The following is a 20,314-nucleotide window of genomic DNA, read 5'->3' as shown; positions in this document are numbered from 1 at the left end:
GCGATTGTTCTTATACTTCATCATTTCCATAGTAACAGCTACTTCACATGGACTTATACAGCAGACGCGCCACATAATCTAAGACTAATGTATTATTTAACAAATCAAAACATATATTTATTGATATGGCGAAGCTTTCTGTAAAGATAATTTATTTAGCATTTTTGTAAGGAGTCTCCAGTGTCGGCGCTTACGTTTTCTGCCACAGGAAAGTCTTCAGACAGAGTTTACATTTTGTTTAGTGTTTTATTCTTTACTTAACCAAGTTTTTAAAAAAAAAAAAAACATGCTTATTAAACAATGGCAACGTCAGATAGGTTTGGTGATCAGTGCTTCCTCATCCACCCACTGAGCATGACTGCAGAGCTTCAGGAAAACCCTGAAACAACGACATCAATCATTTTTGGAGTCCATAAATACTTATGAAATTGATTTCACCGTCTCCCAGACTGAAGATCCAGGCAACAGTTGCTACAGCAACACTTCTGACCTCCGGCCATGGGTTTGAGAGAGATCCTCTGCTGCACGGCTGCAGTAGAGAGCATGTGTGTTGGAGTTTCTCTCCCTCGAGACTGCAATTCAAGACCAATCATCTACTCTTATGTGTAGTAATGCATGCTGGTGGTTTTTCTTGCGCTCCCCGTTAAGCCATATGTCCACTACGGAGGCAGTAAAACGCTGCTTCTGCAAATTGCTCTGCTTTGTAGTCTGGATGCTGAGAAGGAGATTTTTTCAAAAGATGTATGAAATGAAACAGGAGACCGTACGGCAGATACTGCACACATCCTCTGGGAAGTTATAAACCATTTGGAGAGACAGCGGGTGACTTTGGTGTGTTTACTGTAAACCCTAAACCCTGCTATTCAGACTACTACCATCTGGATTCCTTCTATAACAGTAAATTTGGCATATCGGATGTTATCAATACTAATTCGGATTGTTCTGCCAGGGAACGACAATTGGCAGTCATATCAGTTGTCTGATGATGGTACCAGCATCACTGCAGGCCTTGAAAAGCTCTAGAGGAGAACAGAGAGATTATTATGTACGGAATAAAACACTTAGGAAAGTGCTATTATACGAAAATAATCAACGATGGGGTGATGCGGCACAGACTGTTGTTACTATTTCCACGTTCCTAAATGTTTTATTCCTCTTATATCACAGCAATTTGCCAACAATTACACTTTGCACAAAGTCATGTCATACTTTTTATCCGTTAATAGCTACATTTAATGCTGTGGAACATCAACGAGACAAGTTAGTTCATGTTATCACATCCTTCATAGCAGCTGTAAACAGTCGTTTCATCACCAGGCTCTCTTTTTTCTCTCTCTTAAAGTTAATAAGACAAAAAAAGCAGCTTTACCAAGAAACCAGAAAATGTACACTTCTTTGTCCTGAAGACTTGCCTGTGGCAGAAAACGTACTGTCTGGTACAAAGCACTGACGCTGGAGACTCCTTCCATATACGTTAAATCTGATTACAGGACCATATTAACAATTACATGATTTTCTTTGTTATATTAAAACACATTTCTAATCCATTATTAACATTAACATTAACACCATACAAGTCCATGTGAATGAATTGTTACTATAGAAACAATAATGTATTAGAATGAGTGCATTGATATAAACCTTGTAGCTGGAACTGCTGTCAGAGCTGCTGTTACAGAAAATGAATCAACTCCCTCTGACCAATCAGATTTGAGAAGTCAGTAGCAATACGCTATAAATTATCACAGCATTTATTTTTTTTAATTATTGTTATTAATATTGTTATAGTTATTTTGGTGGTTTTAGAGCATTTCAGTGATATTTGGCAAACTAGGAACACATTTTCCCATGGAAAATACAAGGAAGTATGTTTTCCAGAAATTCAGTTACAGTATAAATACAGTTTTCCAGAATATCAGGATATTGTTGTGTTTAAAAATCTGACTGGTTGCAGATCAAATCTGCTGCATCCATAATATTTATCAGGGGAAAAAAACAGTGCCTTATATTTAAAAAAAAAACTGTCTGAGAGTTCATTCAGCCATTCAGCAAATAGTCTTCATTCCAGTCATTACAACGTCTGCAGTCATGTCTGGAGTTTATTACAACAGAATTTACGAAACACTACCCTCAGCCGTATTCGGGTTCTGACTAATGCTCTTATGTGTTTACATGATCCATTGTAAGGAAACTCTGGCTTCCTTAGGGGACATGGGATGCATGCTTCCTAGTGCATTGACTCTTATTTTCTCTTGGAATTCGAGACACTTCTGTAACAGACACCTTCGGGGAAAAACACACCGGGTCATTCGCGACACGTTTATCATAATGCATAAACATGTAAGTGAGAGATAATGGGATTTTTCACACTGGACTACCGTGCCTCAGGCATACAAAAGCACAAAAATGGTCCATGGATGATATTATCTGGCTGACTGGATCTTCAACAGCACTTTCGTAGTGCAGTTTTGCATTTGCAGCCGTCAGCCTCAGAAAACAGATTACTGTGTGTGTGTGTGACACATTTACCCCGTGTAGTAGGTAATCCATGGGAAAAGCCCATATAAATATAAGCAGCTTAACCTTTTGGGTTTCCAGGCCACATATCTGGCAACTCCAGTGACTCTGAGCGATGGCCAAATTCAATTACTTTGGGTAAAATAAACTTATTTCCCCTGTTGCGTAATTGGGAAATACAGCAAATGGAGCCTAAAGTGATGGATAAATATGAACTCAAAATGCATGACAGCATTAATGGTGTAATCTCTGTACTCCCGAGAGCAGCACCTCAAGAGAGGGGCGAGCAAATCGATCACAATTTGCATATTAGTGACGTGAATATTAAACTAAGAGCAGAAAAACGCTCAAAAAAAACGACAAACTACTAACTATAGAGTCACACATTGCAAAACTAGGGATTTGGGTGTTTTTCCATAATTACATACATACATATGATATCAGAGCTCTGAATATAACCCAGTACATCATACAGATTTCACAGTAAATTAATTTTTTTGTTTGTTGCTATCAGGAGGTCCTGATATCATCTCTCAGCTAATAAGCAGATTAAGATGGAAATTATGATCTGACTTAAACTAAGATGACTGCACTACTTTACGTTAAAAAAAAAGAAAAAAGGCTACATCACATACACATTAACATCGGTGGATTTTTTTTTTAAAAAAAAAAAGGGATGGATTTTCCTGGGAAATCCACTGACCCAACATTTTAGGTCAATATCGATCTAATAACAATACTTGTGCTGCACTCCACTGCCCTCGTAAAGCCAATATTTCATATTCAATACTCCAGATTAGATTAGATTTAATTTCCGATCTAAATGACTTTCAGTGGTTGTACTCTGCAAAATCAGACAAAAATTATTTGTATATAGGAAAAAGTGTAATTTAACATAAAATAAGCAAACATACAATACCATGAGCAATAAGCAATATTTGTCAACATTTATTTGTCTATCTAGACCATCAAGTGCCTGAGAAAATGACATTAAATATTACTGTATAGTATTGTATAATATACGTAGAATATAGTAGCATTATATAGAGTGATAGCACAAATCATCCTAACTATATAGCATGTGTTTTATTCCTCTTATACCACAATAATTTCCTAAATATTACATTTTTAATCATTTTTAATCATTTTTAATCATCATACTCTTTATTCCTTTATGATTATGTTTAATGTTGTGGAACGTCCATGAAACAAGTTCCAGTTATCACTTATGTTACAGCACCAGTTTTTCACCAGCTTCTTGTTTTGGAAAACCTAAAGTTCCACATTTACCTGACTGTTACAAAGCACTGACACTGGAGACTCCTTCCGAAAATGCTAAATAAACATCTCCTCACAGAAAACGTCACCATATCAATAATTATATGCTTGTGTTTATGTGGAAAGTCCACCATACAAGTCCCTGTGTATGTTGTTACTATAGAAACGAAAATGTATTAGAATGGAAATAAATATTAATATTTATTGATATAAATCTTTTTTTTTTTTTAACTCTAAGTAATCGGAATCAAGAATTCAAGTGCGCTATGGTATAAATATACTGTACATCATACTTCATACATTTGAAACATATGCAAATGGAGTTATGTTTAGTGTTCACCATGTGCACCACCATTTTGACATCAGATGAGTTTATGTCAGCAAAGTGGGAATTGTGTGGGAATTCCGACTTACGTGAGCGTTCCATTGGACATTTTTTTTTTCAACAAGTTACGAATACAAAGAAACACAGGATCAGGATTGTATCAATGCAGCCCCATGTTAAACAGAATGGTACAGTATGTTTATGGAGCCTAGCCACAATCAAGAATACAGAGAAAAACATATTTTATTTGTTTTTTTTTTTTGCGTAAAGAATGAAATATAATGTGATTTAAATTTAGTCTCTTCAAAAAAGTGCAAAGCACAGTGCATGCCCACACACACACACACATACACATGCACACACACTGAGTTTAAACCCCTGTCTGTCTGCATCTGTCTGTACTGACTGAAGTGATTGAGTATCCGTCCATCCTCACACACTGACAGTGATCCACTGATCCAGAAAAGCACACTCAGCAGCCTCAAAGCTGCTTTTCAGGAGAAAAAAAAAAACAATTATAAAGGACACCTGAGTTGTTCAGACGTTTGACCTGATTCTGCATTGGCATGTCCTCTCCGATAATGTGAATCGCTGAACCTGGCAACATTTACACATGAAGCTCTGAATGTCTCTCTCTCTCTCTCTCTCTCTCTCTATGAATACTGCTTCTGGATCAGGATTAACCGAGATCACTAAACACGAACAAACGACTGATTCTAGACGTGTGGTGAATGCAAGCCCAGCCCTGAAGCGCCTGCTTATGTTTCGTGCTGTGAACAAGCTCATCTGATGAACACACACTGGGTATTATAGGCCCCCTGATTTCTGCAACGTTCAGCCTCACAGGTGGGTGTAGGAGCTTTTCCAGGACAGCAGCATGAGCAGGTATGAGAATGCACACTCAAGGAACGCTACTATGTGTGTACAGACACACACACACAAAAATACAGTACATGCACATCTACAGAGACAAAGCATATACTACACACACTGGGCCTCATTTGTCAATCCTTCCCTCAAGTTGTGTGTAAATGTTTTCGTAGTCAAACCAAACACTTAGTTCCTCCTAAATTTCTATAAATTTCTAAATTTGCTGATTTTTTTCTTACTCATGTGTACATGTTGACAAACGCCACTCAGCCGTAAATGACCAAGCATGTTCAGAGCATAGCTGATTTACATTTAGCCCCACCCATAAACTCCATAAAAGGCAAAGCTCAGTGAGCTGAAAACAACAAAATTACAACTAAATGGTGAAATTGCACCTCTTAAGTGCGTTGTGTGCTGAATCTTCCAGTAATGCAGCTGAGCCACTGCAGCTGATAACAAAAGATTACTTTTCTTCTAACTGATTGAATGGCTAGTCTTATTTGTCATTATTTATGGAGTTTCTTTCAAATCATTGATATGAAACGATGCTCACAAGTTTCGCAGAAAATTTTTTCACAAAATTTGTGTCATTAAAATAAATAAGCAATTTAAATTTAATAGTATATACTATATAAAATCGCAGTAACTATACAATTTGAGGCTGACCAATCGAGCTTCACATTAGTGAGTCCTCTAAAATGTAAATTTGCAAAAACTCACAGGCTCTTGTGCGATATGAATGTTTTTCTGAACTAGCTGGATTTTCATGAATACCAGATTTCATGTGTAAATGCTCCTGTGAACAGTTTTCAAATAAATTTGTTTGTATCATTGACAAATGAGGCCCATCGTCCATATCTACATGACAGGAAATGAATATTTGTACATACAAAGATGTTGCTGTATAGAGATTCATTGACACCATTTTTTAAAAACTGAATACAAGTACGAGAATATGATATTTTGATATTCATCGATGCCACTTCTGATACTGAAATGATACTGCTACTGAAATGAATAACCTACTTCAGAGACATCATGGGTCATTTTATTTAGCTCTGTTTGAACTCCTCGTTGAGTTTTATGTTTAAGATGTTGATTAAATAGAGAGCATGAGGAAGGCTAACCTGAAGCGTGCCTGTCTTAGTGCTCAGTGCTCGCAGAAGTGAATTGCTCTCACATGTGACATGTTTCTCTGCTTGCTTCACCGCTCCCGACTTGCGAATACCTTTGTGTCTGTGCAATTCACAGCTCCTTAATGTCCACGCTCACCAATACCGCTCTGCACAATCAGGTCGGCCACCTTCACGCTCAATATTTAAACACCAAAACATCTTTAACATAAAACTCACAGTTTAAACAGCATGTTTTATCAGGTTACTTGTATTATAGAAAGATGCTACAGTTCCTCCTCTCTACATTTTCTTGAAAAACATCCAAATCGCTTTTGTCTGTTCATTAGCACAATGTACACTAGGCTTAAATAACATAGTATCATGGTATCAGATGCTGGTATCAGAGCATTTTCTTACAAGTAAATGAGCATGGAATCAGACCAACACCTGATACCAGTATCAGTATCGATGTATCCCTACTGCTGTATGTGCCATCCGGTAAGGACTGATGACATAGCACACACATTTGTATGCGCATAACACACATTGGTACAAGGTACACCTTCAATCCACTGACATTCTTACTCAAATGCACAGACAAGGAGAATGTGTATTATCCAGGAGCTTAGGGTGTTTGATTAAAAGAGCTGCCCAGTGCACCCAAGCATCTGCTGGGTGAGATGTAGAGAACTAGGTCAGTGTTAAGGCGTACAGTTTAGTCATGAGCCCACACAACCACAGCTGAGCAATCAAAACTAGAGTTTGAATGAAGCAAACTAGGCTTGGCTCCATTTGCTCACGGATGCTGATTGATAGAAAGGCTGGATTGATATCAGATTTTTCCAAGTCGATCCACTGATGTATGGTAAGCCATGAATGTTTGTGATATTGACTGAGCAGTCACATGATTTACCATAGATCAGGATTATCAGAGGTTTGATACTAGGATACATAGGATCGACACCATCATTCAGCTCAACGACAAACCTAAAGCACTTCGAATACACGATTCTGAACTACAATTCTAGACGACGTGATGATCGAGGAGGTCGTCGCTGCTCAGTGAATCAACAGGCTTCGGAAACACGCATCAATGTCATGGCCGACAAAAGGCAGCCACTCCCGGCGTGCAGGAGTGCAACATCGATAGTGAAGTAGCAGGTGCAGAGAGTGCACAGCCACCAGCGAGCAACGACAGGGCCAGATCGTGGCCTGTAGAGCGTGTTTCATGTGCAGTAAGGATGCACGGACCGACAGCATTCCAGAGCATTGTAAGTCTACAGACTCCATCCAGCATCTCCATCATCAGGAAGAGAGCATGTGGGAGGAACATGGCTGGTGCCTCTTCTGTAGCCATGTAGGAGGGTAGAGTGGCAAAATTTACAGCACAGGGTGTGCCATGAAATCTTACACATATCAAATATGGATCATCAACACACACACACACACACACACACATATACACACACAGGCAATAAGAAGCCCATAATCAATTTCAACAAAAGCATTAGGTGTAACGGTCACTCTTTGGGTTCAACTGGACAAAAGAGACTCCACACACTCCACACACACACACACACAGATACACCCAGCCCACCTGTCTTGAAAAACGGGTCTGTATCCGGCTCATTCGGTCCTTCTTCAGCTGCCTCGGCAGAATTCATGGTTTTTTCTCCTTCTGGACAGGTATAAATGGCAGAGCTGATTTCACACACACGCTTGTGTTGTGCAGCCCATTTGGGAGCTCTCGGTGGCCGCGGTTTCCTCCGTCCCTCCTGTCTTTTTCTCTCTATTCTTTTTTTTTCTTTACTACAGAAAGCAGCGCCTCACCGGGCGCTATTGTTGTGTGACAGGCGGCTTCTGCTGCTCCACTCACACAAATCCCAGCCGTTCCCAACGATTTATACGACGCAAATCAAGCTCATGCGCTCAATCCCTCATGCACACAGCCTTCTTTTGTGTACTAACGCGTGCACTAACGGTGCTTCCCCGGTACCGATGGGCTACAATGGCAGCGCGCGCTCCTGTGTGCGGGGTAGACGGGAAGAGCGCGCGGATGATCGCTCCCCGAGTTCCACAGTCCAAATAATAATAATAATAATAATAAGCTAATAATAATAATAATAATACAATAATAAATAAATAAGAACTCTTCAAAATATAGACGTCAAAATATTGTCGCTTTAATGCCGTGAAAACGTCCAGAGATGCACGCTCAAGCGGTTCCTAATAATGGGGTGTGCATAAGTGTGTGTGTGTGTGTGTGTGTGTGTGTGTGTGTGGAGAGAGAGGCCGACTCCCCCACTCAGCATCAATACGCTCCCTCTTGACTTGCTCAATGCTTCACAGAGCATCAGAGGCTTTTTGGACCAGGATGGTGGGCCAGCTGCCAGCCAACGTTTCCACAACGTTCCCATGTGGTTACTGTTTCAACCATTTAACCATCAATCCATTAATGCACCATGAACATTATGGGCTTACATATTCTATCTGAAAAATTATTAATCAAATAAAACAGAAAAAAAAGAAAAATCAAGAAAAGTTGTTTATTTATTTATTTTTTTGTTGTTGAAAAATATAATAATGAATTAAAATTATATATATAACCAATAACTTTTTTTTTTTTTTTATTGGCATGTTTTATTGTAATTTTATCCCTTTAAATGAGTTGACATGGGTTGGATAGTCACTGCTAAACAAATAGAAATAGGTTGGAATTTTTTCACAGTTCTTCCCCAAAGAATAATTTCTTTAAATTTTACTAATGAACTGTTTACTGTCTGAATTTATTTAAAAAAAAAAAAAAAAAAAAAAAAAGCTTTAATATACATAACTGTCAGCTGGAAACATCAGAGTTCTACAATCCAATTATTATTATTATTATTATTATTATTATTATTATTATTATTATCTGCATGTGAATTTAGGCATGTATGCTCTCAGAAAAAAAAAATCAGCTACTAAGCTGTAACTTTGCATGTCACCGGCTTGGTATCTACACATTAAAGATATCTTTTGTGCCTTAAATATGTATCTTTCACCTCCAGCAATGGCTATAATGCACCTTTAAAATAAATTAAGTTACATAATTGGACTTAGTTTTAGGGTAAATCTTTAAAGGTACATGTTATTAATATTTCTATCTAAAAGGTACATAGTCTACTGGATATACTAAAGGTATAAAGATGTACTTTTTATGATTTACCATCACAGCAACATGAAAAAGTACAGTTAAATAGCCTTTTGTATATTCAGGACTTTTTATGGGCGTGTCCTTGTCTATGAACGCCCCTCCTCCCAGTCGCTCCGCCCCCTGGACGCTTCATCAAAACCTGTTTTTGAGATGTGTGGCATGCTTGTGAACTCGTCAACTGTTTTGTTGTTCCTAGAAGTTAAATACTGCAAAGTAAAGCTCACCAGGAAATCCCAGCTTCCTGTAATTCATAGTCAGCTTCTTCTTTCTTCGCTGAAAACAAGATCAGATTTTCACTGCAAGCAAATCTAGGCCACATGGAAGGGGACAAAAATGTAGCCATATGAGAAAATCTATTCATGTTTGAATATTTCCATAAGGTAGAAGGTTTGTAATTTTATAATGTCATTAATAAACTTTAAATTTGAGATAAATTGTAATAAAGAAAGTGAAATGTCGCCCTCCAGTGGAAAAAAAAACTAACAAAAGCACCTTCTCCAAAGTCTTCATGTTCAAGAAGATCTTTCTGCAAGATTGAACAGTGGGCGTGTCATTAAGTCCATATATAGACATGAGTGCATCTTTGAGTGGGCGTGTCTTTAAGCATATATGTAAGAATGTATAGGATTCCAAATATGAAACCTGGAAGAAGGAAGTCCCTGGTAATCATATAAACTGATGTATACTGTATTTCACACATGTTGTTAACCAACTAGCTGATATAATCTTCCTTGACATGACTTCTGAGAGGATTTATTATCATTTTTTTGTAATACTCATTAAAATACACTGTAGATGAACTAATCTTTTAATTATAGGCCCTTTTTTCATGCCATGATCCATGCTTGCTACACGATGAACTCCAGCTGTAAATCTCCTGAGACATGTCTATCACTCGAGACCTTCAGTCACCTGTACAGGTATCTCGCAGCGATGGATGGAGATGTGTCTCACATGAACATCACCAAAGTGCTGACTTACCTGGAAAGTCCAGGCTGCAGCAAATAATCTTAGAAACTGTACTTTGAAAGTTGCACTACATTTTCTATCAGTTGTGACTGTTCACACATTTAGAGACAGTATTTTTCTTTTTGTCTTGTTTGTGTAGTGACTGTTTGAGCACAAAGGAACAAAAGATCCGGAGAACAAGCAGGGAACAAAAGGCGAAGGAATAAAAATGATTTGTTCACAGATGAATCATCAGTGAGTCAGTCTTTCGACGTGAAATGATTTCAGGTCAGATCTTCTGTGTGAGTTCTCTTTAGGAAAGAGAGTAATGGAGTGATGAAGGTGTCTGAAGGTGTCTGAAGGTGTCACTGAGAGCTCTAAAGTGCACCTGGGATGACTGAAGGCTGTACACGAGGTCTCCATCAGGCAAGAACACCACAGAACAACAGCAATGTTCAGCGATTGCTTATCACACTATAAAGCTGCTCTACAATTTATAGCAATGCAATAGCTTTATTAGCTCTACTATTTAAAATAATAATAATAATAATAAAAAAAAAACATGCCCTCTATTTTCCAGTTTAGCTGTGACTATATGTACAGCCATAAAACTTTTTGTCAGAATATTTCTGATATTGGTATAATGCCATTTATTCCCATTTTATACAAACTGCTTTTACAGTAAAAATGTATTTATGTTTTTATGTTTATATTTGTATTTATTATAGGCAAGGGTCTACAGAATTTAGGTTTATAGCAAAGTACAACAGTCTACAAAAATACCAATGTAGAGCTACAATGCAAAAATGATAGAGAGTGATCCAGTGCAAAAGTTTGCATACCCTCAGAGTGAAATGAAAGAAATTGATAGTAAACAAATAAAAAATGACGTCACTTGAAAAGTTGTGAATGTGATATTCAATAATTAATAGAATAAATCTGTATGATTAGTGTTTTGTTTTGGCTTGTTATCTTGCTGCATTGTGTACCAATAATAATAATAATAATAATAATAATAATAGTAATAATAATAATAATAATAGAAGTGTTGTGTGGAAGATAAATGGGCACGCGGGAATAACAGGTTGAGAAGCCGCGAATGGAAAAAAAAAGTGACTTGCGTTTCCATAGTTACTCTTTCAACGCATCAGTGCTCTCAAGCTCAAACCAGTACGCCCATATCTCTATTGGGTGCCGTTATTATGATTGACAAGCATTTTATCCAATAGGCGAAGGAATGTTGATGACGTCACACGCAAAGCACCAATGATTTCGGTGGTAAAGGTTTGCCGCATTTCTATTGGTCGAGCGCGTCGTTGTCTTCCGTTTAAACAACAAACTTCTGGCAGCTGACGGCTGTGGCGGTTGTTGGGTCTTTTAAAAGTGACACACTTTTTATTTAGTTATTTATTTAACAGCTGTTTATGTCACTGGATACAGTAAACATCTTACATTTTGAGAAAAATATCTGTGAGTCTTAAGGCGAAGTCAGTGTTGTGTACTTCTTGCTAGCTGGCTATAGATTAGCCGCATACATGGCAAGGCACGTGACACCCAGACACAAGGTAATACTCACCTCCATCCTGAAATACATTAAATATATTTATATTAAGATATCTGTGATGTGATGGTGCTGATTTGTTCGTTGATGCTGTATTATCGTTATTCCTGTAAGACGACAGTGATTGTGTCCCGCGGTGACGTCACAGGGCGACATTGTTAGTGCTATAATGGATTTATAATGGCCTTTAAAAGGAGAAAATAAATCAGCAATCTCAAACCTAAGGGATAAAGATCATGTTTCACTGTTAGTGCCTAAAAAAACCCACTATTTTCCTTCAACATTCAGTGTTTTATTAGTGAGAAATCCAGCGTAGTGAGACACTAGTGCTAAGGGATTAAAGCGCCGCTGCATCGCTCTCTTTAGATACAGATGAAGCAAGGGCTAAATCTCAGTCACCACTATAAGCAGGTAGTTGAAGAGCATTGTGGGTAATGTAGGAAACTGTTAAACCAAGTGAAAAGTTTAAACAACAAAGTCCACTTGGAATTTTTTTTTTTAAAGTCATGAACTTTACAAATTATGAATGTTAATATAAGTCGCTTTTATGTAAGTCACAAACCTGGTGACTGTTTTGACTGCATCCTCATGCACATGTTTCTCTGGCAGATGGTGTCCTCAGGCAGGTTGACAGGATCTGGACGAGGACAGATGACCAGGAAAAAGTAAACACCCCCCTCCTCCTCCATTCCTTCATTTAGTGACACCATCCTTTATGTATACATGATATGTCTTGAACTGAATTTCCTAACCTGTATTGCAGGGTTGCAGGAAGACCTCTACATCTTGACCCTTCATATTCTCTTTACTCCACAGATTCAGAAGATCAGGTAATTTTATCCGTAGGAGTTGTAGCTCTTACATTAGCATCATTAAACATATGAAAGGACGTCCCTTAGTTTCATTTATTCATGAAATGTGCTGATTAGGTCACAACCATAAACAAAGGCCTGGATCGATGTGCAGCTTTGCTCAGTGATATACTTCAAGCTGAAAAAACAGGTACCCAGTGATTGATACGAGTGTTTGTTGTATGTCTTAGTGCATCTTTAACATGTATATGTTATCCACCCAACAGAGTCCAAGACTAAGTCGCAGAGCACAAAGGCGGCTCCTTCCAAAAAGAAAACGTCACTTGGCAAGAACGAAGCAGAGAGAAAGAGGGTTGGGAAGAAGGCAAACGCAGTCACACGCATAAACAAGAGACCAGGTGATTTTCCACACACATCACTGTTTAAAGAATTTTTTTTTTTTTTTTTTGGGATATGCAAATATTTGAATTGTAAATCAAAATTTGCCACACATCCTCTCTGTAGCTCCGGTGCAGAAGACCATCTTGCCCCCGCAGACTTACGCAGGATTAAGAGGGCAGCCTTGTGTCCGTGGTGTGCAGCAGCCCCCTGCTCTTGATGTTGTCATCGGATCAGAAGTGAAGCCGGGAGGGACCTCGGTGACACAAGTGGAGTGTGTTCAGCCTCACAGCTTTCCACTAGGCAGCAGTCTTCCATCCACAGGTTAAAAAAACATGTATACATACATGGAGGTGGCAGGGAAAGTCTCAGATTCATTGTGGATTTTTGAATCTATAGCATTGTTTCATGATTGATTATTTTCACCTAGTGCATATTTTCAGTCGCTATAAAATTATACTGCATATATTACATTTTCTGGGTTGTTTAAAATAATTGTCAATAAATTACACAAGGAACAATAGATTGAGAATCCTTATTATTATTATTATTATTATCATTATTATTCAAGTTCAACTACAACATAGCAGCATGATCTAATGAAATACATGACAGCATAGCGTAAGGTGTATTAAATATATGGATGTGTGCATTTTGGTTTTGCAGGACCGCAGCCCTCCACTGTGTTTAACTGCCGTCTGACCACCTCCACCCCAGCACTCAGTCCTCACAGACCCACATCAGCTCACAGTCAAGCGGTACGATTCTGCACACCATCATCCCAAAAGTCAAACACGATGAATTAAATACTGAGACTCGGATGCTCAATCTGTGCTGTCAATTTCTCACTCCTCATCCGTCAGTCAATGTCACTTTCTATTCTGTTTCTGCCGCTGTGTCTCCTACATCTGTGTAGCCTCACAGAGGAGCAGATGGAGAGACGCATCACTTCACTCAGCAGTGGGCTGGAGCCTCTGCGGCACCGTCAAATCAACATGGAGTTTTAAGTGCTACAGTTTCACCCACCCAATACACAGCGTCTTTTTCTGTAGCTCCGGCTGTCCAGCTACAGCCTGCAGTCTCCACAGTGTCAGCTGTACAACCAGGGCAGCTTAAACCCTTCAGTCCTGTTATAAATGCACCTCATGCAGGCTCAGGTGGACAAGGCAGCGCCCTATTGTCACATAGTGGACCTCAGAGCTGCCCTTCTCCTCCAGCGTCAGCACAGACCCCCACACCGGTACCCCTCCCCACCCACATCCTGTTGTGTGACAGTTCACAGGATCAACAGCTTTCGTCTGGAGAGTGTGTGTCATCTTCATCAGAGGAGAGTGGAGACTGCATGAGTGAAGAGGATGAGCTGGACAGAGTGGACACCATGCCTGTCAGAGACACAAGCTGTCAGACCAGCGTAGACAAGCATACTGTGATGCTGAAACACAAAAGCAAGTCAGGGAGCCCTGAAAAGACAGCCAGGAAGGTGATGACTGTCAAATACCTGTTAGGAGAGCTGAAGGCGCTGGTAGCTAATCAAGGTGAGTGGTGTGAAATTGCTGCTTCAGCTATTTCAGTACTGCGGTACTTTTGTCAGTCTGCCAAACAGACCAGCTAACTGACTCACTACCTCACTAACTGCCTCACTGATGGTCTACCTTACTGTCTACATCACTGTCTAGCTCTCTGAGTGTCTACTTCACTGACTGTCTTCCTCACTGACTTACTGTCTAACTCACTGACTCCCTACTTCATTCAGTGACTTACTGAATCCCTACCTCACTCACTCACTCACTATCTGCCTCACAGTCTAAATCACTGACCCCAACCTCACCAACTAACTCACTGAATCCCACCTCACTGACTCACTCACTGATTGTCTACCTCACTCACTATCTGCCTCACTGTCTAAGTCGCTGACCCCTACCTCACCAACTGACTCACTGAATCCCTACCTCTCCGACTGTTTTACTGACTCTACCTCACTAACCCACTCACTGTTTACCCCAGAGACTGACCCCTCCTGCCTCACGGACTCCCTGCCTCACTGACTAACTCGCTGAATGACCAGCTCCTTACAACACTGACTGACTTCTTACATGACATCCATGATTCAATGAATGATTAACTGACTCACTGCCCAAATATCTGTCTGACTCACTGAGCAGCTGACTCTTTGACTGATTGACTGACTCACTGACTGATTTACTGTCTGATTGACTGATGACTGACTGACTTGTTGTAATGACTGACTGACTCGCTCCCTGACTGATTCATTGACTCACTGAATCATTGACTCTTTGTCTCAATGAATCATTGACTCTTTGTCTCAATGAATCATTGACTCATTGTCTCACTGACTCATTGAATCACTTTCACTGACTCAGTAACTGAACCAATGTCTCAATAACTGAATTACTGACTCATTGACTCAATAATTGAATCACTGATTCATTGACTCACTAACTGAACCATTTGGTCTCTCACAGACTCACTGATTTGTTTTGTAATGCTACATCTTTAATGATGTCTGAGTGCACTCTGGTTGTTCCTCTTCCCTGTAGACAGTGAGGCAGTTCGTCTTATCTCAGAGGTGGAGCAGAGCATCTCCTTGCTCCCTGCCATGGTGGGCAGCACCAACATTCAGGCTGAACTTGCCCTTGCACTACAGCCACTCAGAAGTGAGAATGTGCAGCTCCGCAGGTTAGTAGCACTCACTCAGCACTGTGTAGCACTGGAGTAAAGTTCTAACATTTACTGACCATGCATGCTATTGCTTCAAATAAGCAGTTTGTAATCTTTAGTGGATGAATTACAATAAAAAGACTGACAAACCTTTACATTCTGCACCACCAACCTCACTCCTGAAGAAAACTTCAGAAAAATTTGTCATTCCTAGACACACTTTTAAACATTAATTACTGCACCTTTAATTTAGTTATTTCTTGAAATTCCTCAATACTGATGTGTGTGTCTTGTTCTGTAGGCGTCTGAGAATATTGAATCAGCAGTTACAGGAACGGGAGAGAGCAGAAAGACAGGCCAGACCCGTGGATTGCAATCTGGAATGTAAGAACACCTTCTAAAGCTTCACATCAGATTTCATCAAGATGGAGATGGAGATGGTGCAGCAGCATTAAATCATTTTTAATATTTTTATTATTTAATGAGAAGGTTGTTATTGGAATAACTACAATGGAATTAACAGAGTCAATCTGTTCAAAATATAAAATATGCACAGAATAAAAAAAATCTAGCTTTTATCTGTTATTCATTCTGACTGTTTGCAAGCTACGCAGTCAGAGCTCACACTGCTTTGTTTGCTATTGTAATAAGCTTGATAAATATGTGAGTTTAGAGCTGTGTGTGTGTGTGTGTGTATATGTGTGTGTTTCAGTGGTCTCTCTGCAGTCGCTAAACCTCACACTTCAGACTCAGTTAAATGACCTCCAGAGAGAGCTGGAGAACCTTCAGCAGGAGAACCAGAAACTACGGCAGGCTGTAGAGGACAGAGAGAACGACCTGCAGCAGACCAAAGAGCAATGCGAGTTAGAGACAAGTCGTATACGCAAGGGTAAAAAACAGGATTTTCTTTGTTTTTAAATTGAGAATTCAACAGTGCTGTGCTATAACTTATGTTTAAATCCATCACAAAATACACCATACCATGGCATGACTCCAGTTTTTTAAATAAATGAAATAATAATGTATGGTGCTAGAATTTTTTAGCAATGATTTAAAGTGCTGTACTGATATACACAAATTTGTCTATAACCAGTTATAAACTGTATGTATAGTTATTGCCAATGATAGATAGATAAATTGCCCCGTTTGGTGTGCAGATGCCTTTAGAGTATTAAAAATTTTTTTTATTTTTTTTAAATTTTTTTTTTATCATTCACGTTATTTAGATGTGAGTGAGGCATTAGCTGAAATGCGAAACTGCCAGGCTAAGCTGGAAGACTCGGAGAGGGAGAAGACTGCACTGACACACAGCCTCCAGCAGAAGGAGGCAGAGATCACAAAACTACAGGAGATCATCAGGTATGGTGCAGCAGAGGCAAACTTTATACCTATTTAACTGTAAATATTTTATAGAAAAAAGGCCTGTATTTTACTGCAAATATTGGAGCCTTGAGTTTTTCTGACATTTGTCTCCACACAGAAATCTTCAGAAAAGCTCCATCCCTTGCCACCCTGCTCAGACAGATGTTTCCAGACCTCCTGCGGCTCAGCTCACTAAGAGTGTCCTAGATCAGTATGAGAATCAGCAGCGAGAGCCTTCCGTGGCCAATCAAGTCACAGACTCCGTTAAGGCCTACCTTCAGACCCTGGAGGACTCAGGACACAGCTCGCCACCTCATCCAGCTCACCCTCAACCCCATAAACTGTCTCGCTCTTTTCCTGGCCAGTGGAAACATAGACAAGAGAGCTCCCCTAAAAGCTCAGATGTACACACATTACTAAAGAACACGACAGTTGGGAGTGTGAGTCAGGAAGTAGAGCAGAGTGAGACGGCTTTTATTCCTCTACGAGAGACGGCAAGGGGGCAGCCTGCACCAGTTCCCCAGAAACACTCTCCAGTTCAAGGAAACGATCATGTCGGACTGAAGTACCTCGGTCTTGCTTTTAATAAACTTGGCATCTCGAATGGCCTCCCAGCTCTGGATGATGATCGTTGTACAGATTACCTCCCACGTCCTGATGGCGTGAACTCGCAGCTGAAACAGCCCAGTGAGGGTGCTGTTAATCCTGCAGAGCAATCCCAATCCCAGCATGCACGGCGGCGTCTGCATATGGGTGAAGCATCAGTATACACAGGAAGGCCATCAGCACATGAGAACTCCTTTTCATCCTGTGATATAAAATCCTTAGCTTCAGACTGGAGTGTGAACTCCTGGTCTACGTTCAACACGCGCGACGAGCAAGAGTTCCGCAACGGGTTAGCAGCTTTAGACGCCAGTATTGCCAGCCTGCAGCGGACCCTGAAAGCTGACCTTAAGAGATGATTTACTGTCTTAAAACTTATACTAATGTAGTTTTATGCCTGTGAGTTTTAAATGTTTTAATAATGTTCTTAAATTATTTGTCATTAAAGTAAAAAGTGCATCTTATCTGGATGTAGTGTGTTGCAAAGTGTGTTCTAAGGAGGTTTAGCAACAGAGGGTTCTGTTTTAAAAAGATGAACAATAAACTGTATGTAAAATAGCTAAATGTCAAGTATAAGTCCATATTCTGATTCCACAATTGGGGTGCCATATAATTTCTACTGATATTACATCTACAGATGTGTATATAAAGGTAAAAAGCTTTAAAAAAAAAAAAAAAACATTTTAAAATTACATTAACAGCACTTAGAAAACAGAATTCTCCCCACTACGATTACACTTTATATTGAAATATAGTCATTAAAATACTTGAAAAATCTTATTATAACAGGATTGAGCTTTTTTTTTTTTTAGCATAGAATTAGCAAATACACCAAATATGCTTAACTTCATTATATTTTTGAAAAATGAGTAATTTGCTTCCAACCTATAATATTGATAACAGGGTTGTACTTTCAAAGTGACCTTGTCAGTCAATATCGTAATATCATTGAAGATAAGGGGAGAAAATGATGAGAGAATGCAAGTTTCTTCTTCCCATAATCTTCAGAAAATTCCCATGTGATTTGTGGAATATTACAAATATTTCATGGGGTGACTAAATGTTTCATAATCTGTAGTAGACACTTCATTGAAAAGGACGAGTCATTAAGTGTATTCAAACATGAATGCAAAAATAAGCTGATTAAGTTTTAAGTAGTTAGTCTAGTTATAGTGCAATGATTCAGGTGCTGTAGATTTTGTAGTTTTTATAAATGTTTTAAAGTTATTGAACTGAACCATGCACATAGGTTGTTAGGACACTTTACCTATGTTTAAAATGTTTTTTTTTTTTTTAACCTTTACTTTACACAAATGTAATACAAAAAAAAAGTGTGACACAAAAGACACCCCAATCACAGAATTGTCCATTCCTCTTCTATTTGTTTAGATAGTTAGTTAGTTAGTTAGTTAGTTAGTTAGTTTTATTGTCCACAAAGTGTAAATCTGTCTTTGGCTTCAGCATACTGTATAAACAAGGACATCAACACAACAACCTAAAAAAGCAACACAAAGCAAAAACATAAGAAACAGTATAAAAATCTAAAACTCAAATATACATTATACTTCATTTATCTGACATGGACTTGAATAAATGACGTTGTAGAAAAGATAGATAGTGCTTTAAAACAGTGTTATAAACGCACCTTAATCTAAGACGAGAAAATCACCCGTTTATCTGACACATAAACCTAAACATTTTAAATTACAGAAGTTAGCAGCATATACAACCCCTGGCAAAAATTATGGAATCACCACACTTAGAGGATGTTCACCCAGCTTTTTTACTTTATAGCAAACAAACATATCACAGATATGACACAAAAAAGGTTTTGTTCAATAGCTTAACATTCTGGTTTGTGAAATATACATAAAAAACATTCAAGGACATTTTTTTTTATTAATGGCATGTCTTTTTCCAAATCAAGTAGAGGAAAAAATTATGGAATCACTCAATGTTGAGGAAAAAATTATGGAATCAATTTTTAATTTCCATTTCTAAAACAAATACTGGGACAAGTCTAAAAATGCTAATAAGTCAGCAGTTAAAAGGGAGTGCTTACACACTTTAATGGGCTGTTGGACTTGGCTAATTGAAAGGAAACATGGCTCCAATGAGAGAGTTGTCAGTTGAAACAATGGAAAGGATTATAAAACTCCTTCAACAAGGAATTTCAACATGGAGTGTGGCCAAAGAGATTGGTTGCTCCCAGTCAGCTGTGTCTAAAATTTGTTGCAAGTATAAACTTAATGGGAAGGTTATGAAAGGTAGATATACAGGCAGACTAAGGAAGATGTCAAAGCATCAGGATAGAAAACTCAAAGCACTATGCCTTGAAAATAGAAAATGCACAACAAAACAAATGAAAAACAAATGGGCGGAAACAGGAGTCAATGTTTGTGACAGAACTGTAAGAAACCGGCTGAATGAAATGAGATTTATATATAGAAAAGCCAAAAGAAAACCAGCACTAACACCAAAACAGAAGAAAACAAGGTTACAGTGGGCTAAGGAGAAGCAATCATGGAGTGTGGATGATTGGATGAAAGTGAAATTCAGTGATGAATCATGAATCTGCATTGGCCAAGGAGATGATGCTGGAACTTTTGTCTGGTGCCGTTCTAACAAAACATATAAAGATGACTGCCTGAACCAATCAAATTTCCCAACTCA

General features: G+C 38.8%; 2 protein-coding genes across 2 annotated transcripts in view; one reads left to right on the top strand and one right to left on the bottom strand.

Annotated features, from left to right (window-relative positions):
• Positions 1 to 8,352, bottom strand: part of kalrnb (kalirin RhoGEF kinase b) — an 82,280-nt gene extending 73,928 nt beyond the window's left edge. Inside the window, exon 1 of the mRNA XM_053229192.1 lies at positions 7,703 to 8,352. Within this exon, the coding sequence (XP_053085167.1) occupies positions 7,703 to 7,769 (67 nt within the window). The 5' untranslated portion in view covers positions 7,770 to 8,352. The remainder of the gene's footprint in view (positions 1 to 7,702) is intronic.
• A 3,208-nt stretch (positions 8,353 to 11,560) lies between these two features.
• ccdc14 (coiled-coil domain containing 14) lies at positions 11,561 to 18,105 on the top strand. The gene is made up of 13 exons (XM_026933479.3): positions 11,561 to 11,811; positions 12,417 to 12,472; positions 12,571 to 12,637; positions 12,737 to 12,809; positions 12,886 to 13,017; positions 13,124 to 13,321; positions 13,664 to 13,755; positions 13,914 to 14,532; positions 15,556 to 15,694; positions 15,978 to 16,060; positions 16,389 to 16,565; positions 16,903 to 17,035; positions 17,157 to 18,105. The coding sequence occupies exons 1-13, from the start codon at positions 11,782 to 11,784 to the stop codon at positions 17,998 to 18,000; spliced, it is 2,643 nt and encodes an 880-aa protein (XP_026789280.3). The 5' UTR covers positions 11,561 to 11,781; the 3' UTR covers positions 18,001 to 18,105.
• The last annotated feature ends 2,209 nt before the right edge of the window (positions 18,106 to 20,314 follow it).

This window comes from Pangasianodon hypophthalmus, chromosome 2 (assembly GCF_027358585.1).
Source record: "Pangasianodon hypophthalmus isolate fPanHyp1 chromosome 2, fPanHyp1.pri, whole genome shotgun sequence".
Taxonomy (NCBI): domain Eukaryota; kingdom Metazoa; phylum Chordata; class Actinopteri; order Siluriformes; family Pangasiidae; genus Pangasianodon; species Pangasianodon hypophthalmus.
The sequence above is the reverse complement of the archived record's forward strand: the minus strand, read 5'-3'. Positions and strand labels throughout refer to the sequence as shown.